At 38.4% G+C, this 19,167-nt stretch overlaps 1 protein-coding gene across 10 annotated transcripts in view; it reads right to left on the bottom strand.

The window, feature by feature from the left end:
• Mob2 (MOB kinase activator 2) overlaps positions 1 to 19,167 on the bottom strand; it is an 86,169-nt gene that overhangs the window by 3,036 nt on the left and 63,966 nt on the right. For all 10 annotated transcript variants that reach the window (XM_076447067.1, XM_076447070.1, XM_076447072.1 and 7 more), the window contains 2 exons: positions 3,137 to 3,391; positions 1,011 to 1,135 (listed from right to left, as the gene is read on the bottom strand). In XM_076447067.1, the coding sequence (XP_076303182.1) occupies positions 1,011 to 1,135; positions 3,137 to 3,391 (380 nt within the window). The remainder of the gene's footprint in view (positions 1 to 1,010; positions 1,136 to 3,136; positions 3,392 to 19,167) is intronic.

The raw sequence follows: 19,167 nt of genomic DNA, 5'->3' as shown, positions 1-19,167 counted from the left end.
AATAAAACTGGCAATTTTTACACGTTAAATAAGTAATTAATTTTGAAACATTAATTCAATAGTCAATTTTGATACATTGATGAAATCTTCAATCTTTGAACGTTAACTCAACAATATTTCCTGGTTTTTAAAGCGTAAGAATCTGTTTTTCGAGTTTTACAAATCTTATTGTACACGTCTTTACCAAAAAATCTTTTTTTAACACTTTTCTAATAGACTATCGACTCAGCAAGCACACAAGACCAAAGGATTAGATTGAAACAAATTGTTTCACGAAACAAAAATGAAGAAAAATTAGGATTCATGATTCTAATTAACTTTTAAATTCTTCCGCAGTTTTTAGATAGTAACTAAAGTTGGTGCACTCAATATATCAGCGCGAAAATTCGTTTTCAAGTCTGAAAAAGTAATTAAAACATCGAACAATTCACGTAGTTAACGTGTTCGTTCAGTATACTTTTTTTTAGGAAGTTGGTCTGATTAAAATTTCTTCGAAACTGTTCATAAAAATGTAAATTGACTGCAATCGTTTACTGAAACGCAGAGTTTTATCTTTGTTAAAATCACATTAAGTAGAGATCCAAATTAGCAAACTGAAACACCCTTTACAAAAAGAGCATCAGAAATGCCGTCGATATTTCTTGAAATAAACATTTTCTGCTATTCCGAGTATGCTCAAATTACACAAAACCATAAAACTTTGTCTAACAATAACCAGCAACTGATAGAAACACAGTTTCGCGAGCTAACGAGGGCGCATATAATAAACAAAAGTGGCGAATCCATAAAACCGTCGCTGCGGGAGCAGACCGGTCATAAAATAAACTTTTTTTCCCGTCAGATTCATAAAAGTTTTAGAGATCCCGATTTGGGATCTCGTCAGATCTGGGTTAGGTGCTGCCATAAAATGCTAAATTGCTCATCGAACAAATGAACGAATATTTTTTGAGCTTTCGCGTACGCGGAACTATTTTCGCCCGTCTATCTCATCCGCTATCTGTACTACTTACCATATTTCGTAGGAAATATAGTCTCGTCACTAACGGTGCGTTGTGTAAAAGTCATAACATAATCTATATACTGTGGCGCTGCCACTCTCGTTTTCTTCCCCTTCTCGTCAAACCACAGATACGTTCTGAAACGATAATAACAATAACAATTAATGGACCGAAGATATTTACGTTGAATCAGCGGTTTCCAATCTGGGAGGCGTCAAAATTTTTTAATAAAACATTAACTTGAAGTTTCCACTTTTTTGTAATAAAGTTTTTGTAATAAAAGGTAGGGAGGCGCGGGAACCATTTTTTTCGCGGAGGCGTAGCAGCATGAAGGTTGGAAACCGCTGTTAAATGAAAATTGTCTGCATCAATTCCTTTCTTTAATAATTTTTATAAGTAGACAGATGATCTTTACAGTTACATACATAAAATCCGCTGTGTATTTATAAGTTCAATACAATATATTGGCATTTTTAAATTCTTTAATCAATTTAGTCATGTGCGAAAATTCTGAAAAAATCTAACAGATGTCAAATACGCAGATCCATAAACTGTAATTAATTCAGATTTTTAAATAGAACATCGTGGTTGTAAAAAATAAAAAAAAAATCGGAAAAATACAGAATTCAAGGGTTGACAAATTGTTGACGCCCTATCGAATGGTCCATTAGCCTTTTGATTAGATCCTAGGACATCACACGCCCATTTGTTATTTTAGCTATTGCCTAATTCTACCTACTGACGTTCTGAAACGATAAGAGAGCGAAATTACTCGACCGGGTAATGTCGGTCGAATGAAGCAACGAAGGGAGAAATAGCCGGAGAAAAAAGTTACGGGAGGATATGAGAGAGAGAGAGAGAGAGAGAGAGAGAGAGAGTTGTTCGGAGAATGCTCCTTAAAAGTCTTCGTCTGCATCGTTCTTTTTGTTGTTCGAGCACTGTGTTCTTAGACGTAAAAACTTTCAGAAACGTCAAAGAATTCTCGTCGCTCCGTGAACTGAACTTCTGGACCTCCAATTTCGTTTGTGCGAGGCACATTAACGCTTTATACGCCGGGAGAAATTTATTATTAGGATCTTTGATGATTGTAATGTACTAAAAAACAACATAAAAATGACTTATCAAATCCATTTCACATCTGTTTTTTCCAATTGTTTTAGAAGGTTCAGGGATCCTGAATGTCCCGAATATATCGGTAACATTTTTTTTATAATTGTAATGTACTAAAAAACAACACAAAAATGTTCGACTTATCCGACAATTCGAAATGCATCATATTTTGGTTCATTTCAATCAGAAAAAATGTCTCGGATATACTGGAATTAGTTTCACAAAAAAGAATCATTACAAAACAAACAAACAAGTTTTGCCATTTTTTGCCATTGCAATGTACTAAAATCTGTTTCTCACAATTGTTTCAGAAGGTTCAGAGATCCTTGGTTCGGATAATCGAGGATGCACTTTATCGTGGATTAAATAAACAAATTCAACCCGAACTGCGTCGTGTTTGGGTTCATTTCAATCAGCAAAATGTCCCGGATATACTGGCATTAGTTTCACAAAAAAGAATCATTACAAAACAAACAAGTTTTGCCATTTTTTGCCATTGCAATGTACTAAAATCTGTTTCTCACAATTGTTTCAGAAGGTTCAGAGATCCCCGGTTCGGATAATCGAGGATGCACTTTATCGTGGATTAAATAAACAAATTCAACCCGAACTGCGTCGTGTTTGGGTTCATTTCAATCAGCAAAATGTCCCGGATATACTGGCATTAGTTTCACAAAAAAGAATCATTACAAAACAAACAAGTTTTGCCATTTTTTGCCATTGCAATGTACTAAAATCTGTTTCTCACAATTGTTTCAGAAGGTTCAGAGATCCCCGGTTCGGATAATCGAGGATGCACTTTATCGTGGATTAAATAAAGAAATTCAACCCAAACTGCGTCGTGTTTGGGTTCATTTCAATCAGCAAAATGTCCCGGATATACTGGCATTAGTTCCACAAAAAAGAATCATTACAAAACAAACAAGTTTCGCTACTGATTTAGTACCGTCTCTTTCACGCTCCCCTAAGAGAGGAAGGAATATGTCTCGAAGAGGGTGAAGAACAAATTGGTTCGCATTGCGACGTACCTTAAACCGGGACCGGTCATGTCGGGACAGCCCGTCATGGTGCAGAACTCGGATATCGTTCCGTAAACGAGGTTGATGTGATCGAACAGTGCGAGGGTGTGTGAGGCCAGCCACTCGTTGTAGTCGAGACCGGGCGGCAGATCGACCAGCATCCTCAGGTCCAGCTCGGGCAGCTGCCTTTCGAGGGCCGCCTCCTCGAGGTACAATTTCGGATCCTCTGTGGTTCCCGCATCCTTCTCCTTTCGTCGGGCTTTTCTACGAACAGCGGTAAAATCGCTCGTTTAGTAACCTCGCACAGTCCGAGACTAACTCTCACCTTTTCTTTTCTCTCTCCTGAGCCGCGCGTGCTGTGCTCTAGAAACGCTGCTCTCAAGCGACAAAGCGAATCATTCGAACAGTGCGACCGTGTCTTTCTTATCACTGCGATAACGCGGCCGCGATATTGTACAACACGAAGCGTTCAACCCTGTTCCCCACCCTTTCGTTCATAGCAAAATAATTAACACAATGTGAACTTTCGGCTAATTATTTCGTTCAAAGGAAAATGTTGGTTGTAGTATAGTGTAGGCTACCAGTTACTGGATATTTAGTGACGACTTGGAACTTTTTTTTATTAACTTGAAAGCATTCTGTAATTTATTTTGCATTATTTGTGATAAACGATTGATTATCAACCTTTTTTCTGTGTCGTCAAATTTTCTGGACGATTTTGTTGAAAAGCAAAAGAAATATTAACGAAGTTTTGGTCCTATTTACCGGACACAAGAAATTTGTGATGACAAATTAATTAAATAATTTTTTTATGACGTAAAAATCATTATTTTATCATCGTCTGGTGTATCACAGTTTCTTAGCATTTTGCACATATAACCGGAAACGAAAAAATTGCTAAAAATATTAGGCACTTCGTGATATTTTTATTAATTAGCACAACAGAATCATTATTTTATTATCCTCTGGTGTATCACAGTTTCTTAGCATTTGCTATAATCGGAAACAAAAAAATTTGCTAAAAATATTAGGCACCTCGTGATATTTTTATTAATTAGCACAACAGAATCATTATTTTATTATCCTCTGGTGTATCACAGTTTCTTAACATTTGCTATAATCAGAAACGAAAAATTTGCGTTGTCTCAGGGAATAAGGTTTTTAACTGATGTTTTCTATATCTTAAACAAAAATTATTGTAATACCTTTCATTTATATACGAAGGGGAAACATCATTTTTATTTTTAAAAATAAAGCAATACTAGGTACTCTTCATGTTTTTGTTAATTTCAAAGAAGTTTTGTATTAGCGGATGACGCTCGGTAACTGGTACCTTTACCCTACTTGCGAGGGACCATTAACCCCTTGCCGTACCTTTTCTTTTACAGTTACAGTGATTAATCGTCTTTTACAGTTACAGTGAACGTCTTTGTGCACAAAAATGTCGTAGAAGGGAAAGGAAAATGTATATTTTTCGTATGGCTACATTTATTTGAATGCTTAAATATTGATTACGAACGTATCAAATTTTATTTCATCTAAAATGAAATATAACATTCATATTTGTTAGACTTCGTTAAACACCTTCATCACGAGTCAGGCTCGTCAAAGAACGGCGAGGGTTTAAAAGGAGAATACATATTTTGATGTTCGCCGTACGAATTTTTATTTGTCGGAGATCGGAATAGGAAACTGTATAAGCGAGACGAAGAATGGCGACGTTTCCCCAATTGTTTAACCCCATTGAACAGAAAAATGAATATTGCCAGCTATTTCTCCTCGGACTCGGAGAATGATGATCGAAAAGCATACGCACACGAACGTTGCGACAGTTCACCGACACGGAGACTTCCATTTGCGGCGGAGCGAAGTGTCCGCGGGACGAGCGCGATAAAAATTTCGCAACTGGCAAAGGAGAGCGGGAAACGCATTTCCCGAGGCTCTCCACCGAAGGAGAAATAAAAGACTTTTGCGCGGAGAACGGGGCTGCGAATTCGACGTCTCGTTACAAGTGCGGCCTTTAATCTGTGTTTCGAGCGCGTCGGGATCGAGAGATTTAGCGCATCTAGACCGCGAGAACTTCTCGAGCCGTGAAGAACAGGCGTGAAGATCGTTCGACGAGATTCGACAAGATATCTGATAGTTTTCTAACGTCTGATCGTCAGGTGGAACGAGGATTCAAGAAAGAATGGAAGACTCAAGGTTCGGATTCCCCGATTATGAGCCAGCGGCGCCACGCCCACTGAATCTTTGCTCCGCCCACTGGCATCTGAGTTTGTTCTTTGCATTGCAGATTTATGGAGACAATTATGTATACACATGCTTTTTAAGTGAATAGTGAACAATTATGTGGACATTTACGTTTGAATATAGTGTACAGAGACTTAGGTTTGAATAGCGTACAGTGTACAATGAATAGACTGTGGATGTTTATGCAATTTTTAATTTCTGCAGGCAGATTTCAAGAAAGTGGGAACAAATAAAATCTTGTTTTCAGTGGTAGTAGCCTTTATCGATCTGCAATAAATAGACTGCGGATCTCTATGTATTTATAGCAAAATTGAGTAGATGGAATTCAAAATTGTTGTACAATTTAGAAAATTGAAGATGTCAATATTGTATGATTTCTGCTCTATTCAAAGCATTAAGGGAAAAAATAACATGCAACTTGGTTTCTATTTTGTGCAATCGATGCAGTTTCTGCAATTTTTATTTTACATAAAGAGCCACAGTCTGGCGATAAATAAAAATCGCACACAATTCTGTGGAATTTTATATTCTATCATTTCTTGAAAATTTTTAGAAGCCATAAATGCATAAAGAAACAGAATTACAATTTTTAGTAATTCTAATATGTAGTTTACAGCTGTTGTCCCCACTATGAGCCAGCGCCACGCCCACTGGCGCTTTGCTCCGCCCACTCTAAAATACGATTTGCTCGAAAGTCAACCACAGTCAGAAAACGCATAAACATCTTGTTAGCGGATATCTCACGCTCCAGGGCTCGACCACGGCCTTCTGGGATTGCCATTCGACCGAGGGATTCATCGCATCTCGTTTATGTTTGTAATGGCGCGGGCACGTAGCGCGAAACTTCTTGATTGGACCGAGCAATCACGTATCCGGCTAATTACCGGGCCAGCGGCGCACAAAGCTCAGAAAGTTCGAGCGCGTTGTCCCGCCGAAATCAATGGGAAGAGCAAACTTCAGGGATCGTATGGCGTCGAATCACTGTAGCGACGATTGCACCGAAAATCGCTTGATAGTGCAATTGAGATTTATATCCGAATAAACAGGAAATCAATTGTACTGTTCGATTCAAAAAGAACCTCGGTAACAATCGTCAGTCTTCACAAGGAGTGACTATGAACGTTTGGAAGTTAAATATTTATTGTAATCTCAATTATGTACTTCGAGACTGGTATTGAAAGGGTTCGATATTTGTTCTCTAAAGAATTTTTAAATGAATCTATGGAGTACATATTCGCGATGTTCTGCTGATTAAAATGAGTCCAAACACGATGCGATTTGTAGTCTATTTGTTTGTTTAATTCACGATTTAGTGGCATCTCTATTATCCGAACCAGGACCCAAACTGCAGAGTTGAAATTGATCAGAGAATTTGGTGTTTACAAAAATATTTGACAAGATTATTTAAAAAGATAATTAAACTGCGGATCTTTAGCTTCCAAAAATATTCAAAAAATTCTAGAAAATAAAATTCCACAGAAATCAGTACGATTTTTATTAATTTCGGATCTACAAAGACTATTATCACTGAAAATAAGCTTTTACATGATTCCACGGTCTGAATATTTGCCTACAAAAATTGAATCTTGCATAAACATCCGCAGTCTAGTGATAATATTTCAATTGGAAATGCCGTCGTATTAATTTTACTTCGCATGGAACTCCACGGTCCAGTGGTGAATATTAATATTTGAAGATCGATCAGCGTGTTATGAATATGTGAAAATTGCTTTTAGCGCGAGATTGTGTGGTTTGAATTTCTTCTGGGGAAATGGAGTTCACAGGAGCGAATCGAATCGACGGAAGTCGAGAGACAGGACGCATCGATTGCGCACCGTCCGAGCGTCGCGACACATAATTCACGATGCAAACAGTTGGCAAACGTATCGCTCGCCAATTCTCTATCTTTGATTACAGGTTCGCGTAACACGTGACCCCTGCCTGAAATTACATCCCATTGATTTCGGTGTGAACTGGCGTCTAATTATCGAGCAGAGACCCTCAGCTGTGATTCGTCCGCGGTGAATCGATCGATTCCGTTCGCGGAAAACGGCTCCGGGAACAGATAAAACCGGCACCACCACACCAACTGCCGCAGACACGTACGCGTGAGTTCGCCATTCAAATTAAAGCATGCATTTATTGAAATTTATTGAATAATTTCTCATGTAGGCGTCTTTACAATCCCAATAATCGTAAATTAAAAACATTAGCACCCGTAAACCCAATGTTAACAAGGTGTATGTATTGATTTTTTAAAAGAACAAGTTTATATACAGGGTGAGGCACCTGACAAGTCTAATAAGTCAAACCTGAGGCAAGTCTTTTAAGAAAAATTGTACCTATTATTTTTCAAACGTTCAATGGTGTCCGACATGTTGGGTACGTACAGCGATTGCATGAAAATCAACAAACTTCCAAGTTTCGCGAGTTCCACGGCCAGTGGAGCATTTGCAGATGTTCGCGAACGTTTTAGGTCCGCCCTGAATTTTCCCCCGGGTCGGTAAATTAGGTCTGTTCGCGTGGAGGGGTGCCGTTTTTCCGAGGACGTGATACAGTTCGCGAAACGCTGTGCCACGCCGCAATCTTCGCAAGCTCCGCTAGCTGGAAACTTGCTAATTACGAGACACCCGAGCGGACAGGCGAAGAGACGATGCACTTGTCTCGAGTGCACCGAAACATTTTCGTACAAGTTTGCACAGGGCCCCCGCGATCACAGGGAACCCTGTGATCTCTTCTTGAATCCGAGCTTGGTCCACTTACCAGGCGTCTTGGAATATTTTTTTCGGCGTCTTCGAAATTCTCGGAGACGGTGCGACACACGGTGGCCGATCATTTGGTAAAAAATTACTTGAGTTAATTCGGTATTTAATGTGTCTGCATTACTTTCTAAGCGAGGGGTTCCCAATCTTTTTCGTACATCGACCCCTTTTTAGAGAATGATTTTCTTCATCGACTCCTTTTCAAGGAATGAGTTTCTTCATCGTCTCCTTTCCAAAGAATGAGTTTTTTCATCGACTCCTTTCCAAAGAATGAGTTTTTTCATCGACTCCTTTCCAAAGAATGAGTTTCTTCATCGACCCCTTTTCAAGGGATGAGTTTCTTCATCGACTCCTTTCCAAAGAATGAGTTTCTTCATCGCCTCCTTTTCAAAGGATGATTTTCTTCATCGACTCCTTTCCAAAGAATGAGTTTCTTCATCGACTCCTTTCCAAAGAATGAGTTTCTTCAACGACTCCTTTCCAAAGAATGAGTTTCTTCATCGACCCCTTTTCAAGGAATGAGTTTCTTCATCGACTCCTTTTCAAAGAATGATTTTCTTCGTCGACTCCTTTTCAAAGAATGAGTTTCTTCATCGACTCCTTATCAAAGAATGATTTCCTTCATCGACCCCTTTTTAGAGAATGATTTTCTTCATCGACTCCTTTTCAAGGAATGAGCTCCTTCATCGACCCCTTTTCAAGGAATGAGTTTCTTCATCGACCCCTTTTCAAAGAATGATTTTCTTCATCGACTTCTTTTCAAAGAATGATTTCCTTCATCGACCCCTTTTTAGAGAATGATTTTCTTCATCGACCCCTTTTCAAGGAATGAGTTTCTTCATCGACTCCTTTTCAAAGAATAATTTTCTTCATCGACTCCTTTTCAAAGAATGAGTCTCTTCATCGACCCCTTTTCAAAGAATGATTTTCTTCATCGACGTCTTTCATAGTACTGTAACTGATGTCAAAACGTATCCAACGACCTACATTGTTGTACCCTTAAGCTTTCAAATAGTGGTAAAATCCACTGTGACCACTGTGCGTCAGTTACGGAGATACTACTGTATACATGCATAACGTGAAATAATGCGCGTGTATTCATATTGGCGTACGTGAAAATGAAATACGCGTGTGCACGTGTTCAAAACCATGATCTCTAATATTTAGCGGAAGAATGGACGATCAATTTTGCGGAACGCGGTCGGCTGATTACAGTGCAGAGACAGATGAAGAAGAGAGCGGACGCGAAATGCGGTAACGTCGCAGGAACATATTGCCGCGGCGCGGTTGGTATTAGCAATACCAGGCTAATGAGCTTGAACGTGTTCCAAAATGTTGCAGCGGAGGGGTCAGGGGAAAATCTCGTCGAGGCCGAGCAAAGTAAACTGCATTTAGGCCGGGCCGTAATGCTGTCCTTCGTCCCGGAACGAGATTACTTTTTCCCCGAGCCCGCACGCCCGGTAATTTGTTTCTCATCGACGAGCGAGCCGTTTCGCTTTGTAACAGTTCGCGACCACAAGCTATCGGAAAACGTCTCTGCTCGCTTGTTCGTACGTCTGTTTCCGGTCTGACTGCGCGAATGGGAAGTTCGTTAACCCTTCCACACCTCTCAGAAGTGATCGCGCTCGGAATTCGTCGGTGACGATCCCTCCAATTCACTCTTCACCGTCTCGTTCGCTTCGATGATCCGTTAAGGGAGTATTCTGATTTTATTTTAAACAATTAATGTTTTCGGGAATCTACTTTGAGTACGATATAGAATATGTGTGTAAAAGGATTCGCTTGAATTCGTCGAATTCATTTAGCTACAGGCGTATCAAGAATGCGAGACTCGCAGGTTCGGATAACAGAGGGTCTACCAGATTGTGGATTAAACGAGTTAATGCGAAACTAACTGCGTCGTGTTTGGTATCATTTTAAGCAGAAAAATGTGACGAATGTGCCCGTTGCAGTTTTGCAAAAAAATAACCAAGAACAATTTCTTTACAAGCCAAAAATCGAAGAAGAAAGAATACAATTATCTTGTGCCCGTTGCAGTTTTCCAAAAAATAATCAAGAACAATTTCTTTACAAGCCAAGAATTGAAGAAGAAAGAATACAATTGTCTTGTATTTCGCAGATTCTAAACAAATTACCAGGGGAGAAATTGAGTAAAATTGATAAAATATATCTGAACAAACAGTGATGATACTTGAAGATAACTGGAATCACCTATTTACCGCGTGTCTTGGAAAACATTTTCTGCAATGAATGCACAAAAGATTCGCGAATAGAATAATTGCTCCGCTGACTTCCATCCGATAATTTGCTGCAGGCGCGAAAAGTGAAAGATTGCAGAAAGAAAAACGTTCTTTCGCACGAAGATCCACAGTCTGATAAAGTTGCAGCCTAGAATCAAGCACAAGGTTCACCGGGACGACGGTTTAGCATAACGACGACGATGGTGGATAGTTCGGAGTCGGGACTTCTTGCAGTGGAGAGACCGGTAAATTAGGATAACGATGTACGCCGATAACGGGACACGGGGAAATTCTGATCTCCGGCCGGAAGACCGGAATAAATTGACGGCGAAAAATGCGACACGAGTATGCACTCTCCCTCTCTCTCTCTCTCTGACTTTCAAGCTTTTTAATTACGGTGTACGATTTCTATTTATTAACGTCGCGTCGCGTCGTCGCGCTGCTGCCGCGCGATTTTTCTCACTTTGGCAACGGATAACAAAAATAAACCGCCACAGGAAACGGATGTGATTTAATTAAAATTTGCGGCTCCTTGCGTCGCAACGCCATTTGCCTGTCATTATGGCGAACGGCGGTTTTGACGTTCAAGTATGGACGATTTTATGCCATTTTTATTTATATTTTGTGACATTTTTAGTAACTGTACCCTTATTCAATGTGAATTGTTGTTTTATTCTTTTCTTGTGACACTTTTAGTAATGGTTTTTTATTCTAGTGAGAATTGTTGCTTTTATTCTTTTTTGGTAACATTTTTAGTAATGGTCTTTTATTTTAGTGTGAATTGTTGTTTTATTCTTTTTTGGTAACATTTTTAGTGATGGTCTTTTATTTTAGTGTGAATTGTTGTTTTATTCTTTTTTGGTGACATTTTTAGCAATTGTTTTTTATTTTAGTGTGAATTGTTGTCTTTTTTTTCTAAAATGTGGGTTGTTCCGCGTATATTAGTGAAAATTTTTGTTCTACTTCATCTCTTTTGGTAACAATGTGTGTAATACATCTTTTTACACGGTTCGCAGAAATTCAACTCAAAATTGGTTTAAAAGAATTGTAAAAATAATACGTTGTCGTACAAATAACATAAACATTATTGTCTAGCTAGCAAGTTTTACTTTAAAAAATGGCTCCGCCACAAACAAATGATTAAGAGGATTATTTGCTACATTTGAAGATGTCACGGTACAAGAATGATTCTGTATCGCGAGCCGCACGAAACAGTGTTCCGTATGAAAAATGCGAAGACAAAAGCCGCTAGTTTCAGAATCAGTCAACGTCGGAGGACTGTTCCGTGTCCCGCATAGTAATCGTGGCCCGCGAACAGCCTGTTCTCCTCGCCTAATCGCGTCGTGTACAGAACGTTTCGCCTTTAATCGAGTGGCACGCCGGTTTGCTAATCAGATTAACGAATTATCGGATTCGCGCGATCGAACGAATCGGTCTCGGCCCTGTTCGATTCGTTTTTAATCTATCACCGTTCCTCTGTTTCCGTTCCCTGTCTTCCGCGTTCTACCACGTCTCACCCCGACGAAAGTTCATTCATTAAAGAGTTCCTTTATCCAACCATAACTCGATCGACCACCTGACGGGACCGAGTTACTCTGTTGCACCGTTTCCGGGACGAGTTTACTCGTCGAAACGTGTTCCACTTCTTCGACGACTTATCGTCTCTTGATTCCTCACATTTATGGTTCTTTCATCTTTTCACGTGGGAATTAATACTAGTGAAAAGTCTTAATAATTGTTTAAATATTAGAATCATTTATTCGATGCTTACTTCACCAATTTATTTTGTAATTCTTTGTGGTTCTTTGATTTCATCTTACCAGAACATTGAGAAATTTATAATTAAAAACGTCTGACTTTGGAAGAAAGTCTTTTTAATTTTGTAATAAAAATAGTGACGAACAGTGGCTCCAACTTGTACAATATTTACGCAAGAGAAATAAGAAATAAGAAACAGTTCAAAAACACGAAGTCTTTGATGAAGAGGAAAATGTTTTCTACGATAATTAATTAATATCGTTCCAAGTCTCGGAGACTTCATCTTGGACATCATTCTTGCTGGTAAATATCTGTGTATTGAAAGATATCCGACGCAAGAAAACTTCACTCGGGTCATTAATTAACCCCGGTATACCGTCCAAGCGATTCTTAAGGAATACTGTACAATATTAACGTTCTACAAATTAAACGCGATAAACGTGGTTTTCCAATTAAGAGAGACAACTGATCTGTGAATCGATTGTAACGTAGATATACACTGCTGGTATTAAATACATTTATACGTTTCCATAACAAGAAACATGATTGCAAAGCTGTGTTTTGGAGACAAATTTCCGTGTAGGCGAAATAATGAATCCGTTAATTAATCTCGCTTGGTGTATCGCAGTTCGATGCCACTGCGATATATTTTTACTGTTTCACGAAATTTGTCCGTTGATAAATATTTCATCGTATAAATTGCATAAAGTGACAATCGAAAATGTTTTGCTCGTGACGATCCTCTCGCGGAAATGCGTCACGCGATTGAAGGAGAATCGTAAATTAACAATCGCAAATCGACTGCTGATTTTATTTTTCCTTTGATCTTTTCCGTGTGATGAGTATTTGCCTTCATTATGTTCAAAATTGTTCTGAAAATTTAGAAAATCTATTCCTCTTATTCTGCAAAATTTCTTTCACCAATTTCGATAAATTATTTGACACATAAAGACATATCAAACTTTCCTCGAACACTAAAATTAAAATATAAAATCTCTTTTCTTGATGAACAGCGAAGTAAAAATGGTTCAAACAAATTCCCGACTGTCTTCCTCTCGCTGATTATATTATTTTTCCGACATGGCCACAAACAATGTGTACCGTTTAATTCGAAAACAATGGAGCACCTTTTGTTACCCAAACAGTGTTGTCGGCGCGCGCCAGAATAAACGAAAACACCGACGAGAAAAAATATGTTGAAAAAAAAATAAAAAATGGGATAAGTGGAGGGTAAACATTGTCGGCGTTTGTTTCTGTCCAGGTCGGTTTTCGCGAACGCGATTCGTCGTATTTTCCGTTCGTGCTAGAACACCGAGCGGCCTAATCAGCTTTCTGCCAGTCAGAGAACGCTCTATCGCATGCAATATAAAATATAAACGAGAGCCACAAACGTTCAGGCACGTCTACGTTTGAACTGAATGCACCGTCGAGACCCTAGATAAGCTCATGCCACGGGAAAGAAGTGATCCAATAGCGAAAACTGGCCTGATCGGTCGTTCCTTTATGGTTGCACTCTCGAGAGACCTCTTCCTATCTCCCATATTTTTTTCCTGATTTTATCGTGCAATTTTGACTCGCATGAAAAATTATTTCGAAGTACAATACCCTTTCCTCGATATACGAAAAGGCAGGACATTGTTCTTCTATAGAATTAGCTGTTCAATAATTATATTGTGAGAGATCTCAGGGACCTCTTTTTATTTTTCAGATTTTTCTGATTTCATGGAGCAATTTTAAATTGCGTAAAAAATTATTTTAATGTATGTACAATATTCTTTTCTTGATATACGAAAAGGCAGGACATTGTTCTTCTGTAGAATTAGCTGTTCAATAATTATATTGTGAGAGATTTCTGGGACCTCTTTTTATATTTCAGATATTTCTGATTTTATGGAGCAATTTTAAATGCACGAAAAAGTATTTTCAGATATACAATATTCTTTCCTTGAAATATAACGTTGTTTTGGTACAGAATTAGTCGTTAAATTATTATATTTTGAGAAATCATTTTGTGAGTGAATATTTTATATTTTCGATTCGAGCTTTTTGATCGTCTCTCTCGAGGGTAATTAACAATTAATGAATCATAATTGTAGGATTGTTTAAATCGATCATTTATTGCCAGTTTCAGCCAGGGATCGCCATCTAAACAGCAAACCACATTCATTCACCGCTAGGACACTATACTCTCCCCCTAATCGCTAATCTACACTGTTCTATACATATAACCTGTTGACCTCGGTTAGGACGAGTTAACTCGTCGGCTATATCCGCGTCCGCCGTCCTCCTGTGCATTTTCTTCTGTGCGCACCTAAAGGTTTCTTGCACCTGACTGTACTATAATTATCTAGGATGATATGAATTACATCATGCTCGACACAGTCATGTTCGATTCAATTAACCGTACGTGAGGCGACTCTTAAACTATGCAACATTATACGGCGCTATTTCTAGACCGTATAAAGATATCTCCGAAATATTATCACACGTTTTATTAGAGTAAATATAGTCTTTTTACGATGCTCGTAATATTTTCAATGCGCCGAACCGCTCCGGGAGCAAAATCAAATTTTCTTCATTCGATCCAATTTCGGTTTTATTCGCCAGTAAAAAAAAAAAGTTTCGCTGAAAATACCGCAATCTCGTTATTATTAACACAGACTTCACTCAGTCCTTTTACTTATGGTTACATCATTAATTTATCAATTCTCGCTGTTTTTAGTTAAATAATACAGTTCGTTAGAGCATGTTTTCTAGCCTTTTGCAATATTTTTACCACGCTTATATTAACTTGCCGTGTTGTTGCATACGTCGAATCTCGTAATCGAATTTTAAACCTCTTCGCATAGTCCAATCTTGCTGATATTTTGTATACATACTTGCTTAAAATATATAAAAGAAACGTTTTAAATACCACGCTTATATTAAAATGCACTAAAAAGGAGAAAATAATTTTTTCCGGGTTCTCCTTAAAATACCGAATCCAGTTAAATGATCAATAATATTTCGCCTTAAAATTTTAAGCAATTAGTTCAAAATTTCTTCTGTTATGAAATTAGTGTCGGAATAGATAGAGAAATTTAATATAAATCTAAATAAAATCATGACATTAGTGACTATAAATAAAAGCGTGGAGCGCTAAAATATCTTGACGTAATCTTCGTGGGCGCTCCACGCTTTTATTTAAATTTATATTAAATATTTCTATCTATTCGAACCAGGCTTACAATTATATTCGATTATATTATATTTTAATAGACTTCGGATTTTTTGCAAAATACAAATTCTCAATTGCAAGACAGTAATTTCAATGATTAATTACATGCATTTATGACAAAAATCTGTATGTACAATTTAAAACAGTGGACCTATGAAAAAGATTTAAAGCCACCAGTGTACAAGTTTCTCGTTAGTGAGATAATTAAAAGAAGGAAGAAATTTTTATTTCGCTGCAGTGTCTTGCAATCAATGCAAACATTTATTTTAACAAATAAATAATAAATTTATTAAATTAATAAATTTTAATAAAGATCCGCAGTCTACTAATAATAAATCTCTTTAATTCAGAATACATTTACACAGCATTCAACACAATTTACAATTGATTTGATCACATTCATTTCAGATCAACATGAATCGCAAAAGGCTAAAAACTGAAGAGTTGATGTTTTCTCTACGAGTATTTGTATTCGTTTCGATACAATGTGCGTAATCGATGAGAGTGTACGTCACTGAGCATCGAACAGGATATTCACGTTGCTCGATTTCGAGATCGCAGTTCCCCGATAAACATAAGCTCACGTTTATTGTTCCCCAATTTTCCAAAATAGATTGCTTCCACGCAATTCGCTAGTTTATATGGTAAAGTTCGGTTTTTCGATTCTCGAAAATTGTACCTTATCAAGCAAGAACATAGTGACACCGATAGGTAAAGCGACAAACAACCATAAACCCTCGGGTCCTCTATGCGGGATCAGTGAGAGATGCCATGCAAAAACATAACCGATGACTTTCAGCCGCAATACATCGAGAGACAGACGTGGCAGAGCCAGCTGGAAATTGTAACGCAGCCAGAATTAGGCTCGCAATCAAGTGCATACCAAATAATCTTCTTGAAAACTAATTTCCTTAACACTAAACCCACCACTGCCGGTCAAATGACCAGTCCTATATTTTTCATTTTACGATTACTGAAATAATGAAATCGCTTACATGGAAATTGATTCGATAAGTTTCTTTCTCCAAGCACATATTGTAATAAAAATTGCATAAGATCTAAATAAACAGAACCTTGTCATTTTTGTAAGCTGGAACACATTTTAATCGCTTTTAGTGCTCGGTAGGTTTAGTGTTAAGCTTATGGGGGTAGACTCGTTTTCCAGGATAGCAATCCAGGTTTCCAGTAGTCAAAAGCGCTAGATAAAAGATCAGAAGTCCTATTTTTACGTTTACGAGGCGTAATTCCCATTATTCGGAAGCATAAAGCTGCGCGTGTATCTATTGGGTTGGCAAGAAAGTAATTTCGGTATTTTAAGGTGAAACGAAAGCCAATTTTACCACGCTTATATTAAAATGCACTAAAAAGGAGAAAACAATTTTTTTAGACATTAGTGACTATAAATAAAAGCGTGGAGCGCCCACGAAGATTACGTCAATATAGTTTAGCGCTCCACGCTTTTATTTATAGTCACCAATGTCTAAAAAAATTATTTTCTCCTTTCTAGTGCATTTTAATATAAGCGTGGTTTTTAAAAAGTTCTTTTCTACTCAAGCAATGAAGTTTTATCGGTAAAATATTTTCCATTTTATTCGATGATCTTTTGCCATCTTTAGCTTCATAATTCCGCGCTCATAAAACTTGAAAATTTCCCAGCATTCGCTTTTTTATTTCACCTTCAACTACCGAAATTACTTTCTTGCCGACCCAATATTTTCATAAAGCTGCAAGAGCTGCATGCAGCCGAATAATGCAAATTACGCCTCGCGAACGTAAAAATAGAGCTTTTGAGGGCGATTGCGGCGTAGATCGATCTTTTATCTATCGCTTTTGACTACTGAAAACCCCCATCTTTGCACTATCGAGCAATGAGAACCCTTGTAATCCTGGAAAAGCGAGTCTACTCCCTTAAATGAAACCACCCTCAAAATTGAAAGGCTCTTTTCAGTCCCCGACTGCTGCGTTACAATTTCCAGCCAACCCCCGCTTTGCACAGTACACAATATCAACGTATACAAGGTGTCTCCATAGGAAAGAATTCCAGTTTGTTCGCAGAATTGCAATCGCTGCAGAATAGTAGTTCGACCACTTGATCTACGGAAGTCGATCGGATAGAAGAAACGAGTCACAGCTTCGAGGACAGACACGTTTCATCTGATTGCTCCAGGGATGTCCAACCAGGGCTTTCGTCAGCAAGGGCGATTTTTCGGTGTCGTGAGATACGAACTGTTTCATCAAGAAATCTCGGTGACTAGTGGGAGATTGTTTGACAAAGCAGAGCAGACGGTTTCTGAGAAGAGACTAACTCAATTTTATACTTCTGATTTAAGAAATTGTTTGGATAGGAATTAAACAGCGATTAAACAGTTTACTGAATGTTCAGAGTCGTTCAATATTTTACAATATAATTGACTGTATCGGTTAGGGACTAAGACTCCACCCTTTGATGTTTTATACTGCGTTCTACGTCGTTCTTCTTCCCACGTTTTATTTTCTTTTGTACTCGCATATTCTTCTTCCTCCATTCAATCATCCCTTTCCCTCCACATTCCTCTAACTATACATCAACCACAATCTTCCTTCCACTCGTATCTATCATTCCCCCCTATACTCTCCCTACCCTTCTCCTAAAAACCATTCACCAAGCTTTGCCAAAAAGAGAGAGAGATAGAGAATGAACGAAGACGTACAACGACGAGCCAAGTATAAATCTATAACCGATCGAGCTACAACATCACCGTGTCGCCATTTCGGACGTCCCTGGTGCAGATTGCAGATATTCCGCCGGAGGACACCCTGCACGCACGCAACATCGCATATCACATCCACTTCGCAAGTGAAGTACCCTAACCGACCAGCTTCAATTCTAATCAGCTCCTGTAAAATGCCAGCGTACTATAATGATACACGTGAAATATTAATCGTCAATTTTTCCGCAGACTCTTCGTCTTCAAACTTATAAAAAAATCGGGGCGTTAAAGGCACCTTGCTTTAAACGTTCGTAATGTTACACGAACACATAGTGTCGCCTTTTAAAATGTAAACAGACTGTAAGTTTCGTACAGGGTTGAACAGAATCTGCTGAAGAATCTTAACCGAAAGCAATCGGACAGTCAGAGTACTTCTCTCGCACGGTAGTGTACAGTCTTGGTCCGATATAAAGGCGAACGCTCGACTTTCGCCATTCTCTCCGTAACTGTCGCAAATTTCTCTACTGTAAATGTGAAAATTTTGATCGGTAAACCTCTTTTTAGTGGAGAGCATTCCCACTAGGGTGGCTCTAATTTATCTTGTCAAAATCTCTTCTACGGCATCCCCAGATTTGTTCTAAATAATTAGCAAACAAATCTGTGCAAAGTTTCAGCATCAAACATATTCAGGATTAAACATAATTAACATAATTAATTTAATGCGAAAAGATAGTAATACGGAAAAAAGTAATAGGACATAAAAGACGCAGCCTGTCCAGATGTACAGGTTTTGCTTAACATATTTTGCGACGCGCTAAATAGTTTAGAAGATATCGGAGAAAAACGATTTTATCAGCATTAGATTAATTATTTTAATCCGTTTGGGGCACGTTTTCCCGTTATCCATGGACACTCAAACTTCGCACAGATTTGTTTTTAACAGTTTAATCAATTTTAAACATTACTGTAGCATTATTCAAAATATTGTTTAGATCAGCGCTCGGATTTACTTACTCGCGACGGCCGTGTTTCGAAGGCTACGCCCCCTCGACCCGGCCGCGCGTCTCGCTCTCCGTGGCGGTCCTAGTTCGGAGCACCTCAGGCGCGTTCCATACTCGCTATT

Source organism: Lasioglossum baleicum, chromosome 2 (assembly GCF_051020765.1).
Source record: "Lasioglossum baleicum chromosome 2, iyLasBale1, whole genome shotgun sequence".
NCBI classification, from domain to species: Eukaryota; Metazoa; Arthropoda; class Insecta; order Hymenoptera; family Halictidae; genus Lasioglossum; species Lasioglossum baleicum.
The sequence above is the reverse complement of the archived record's forward strand: the minus strand, read 5'-3'. Positions and strand labels throughout refer to the sequence as shown.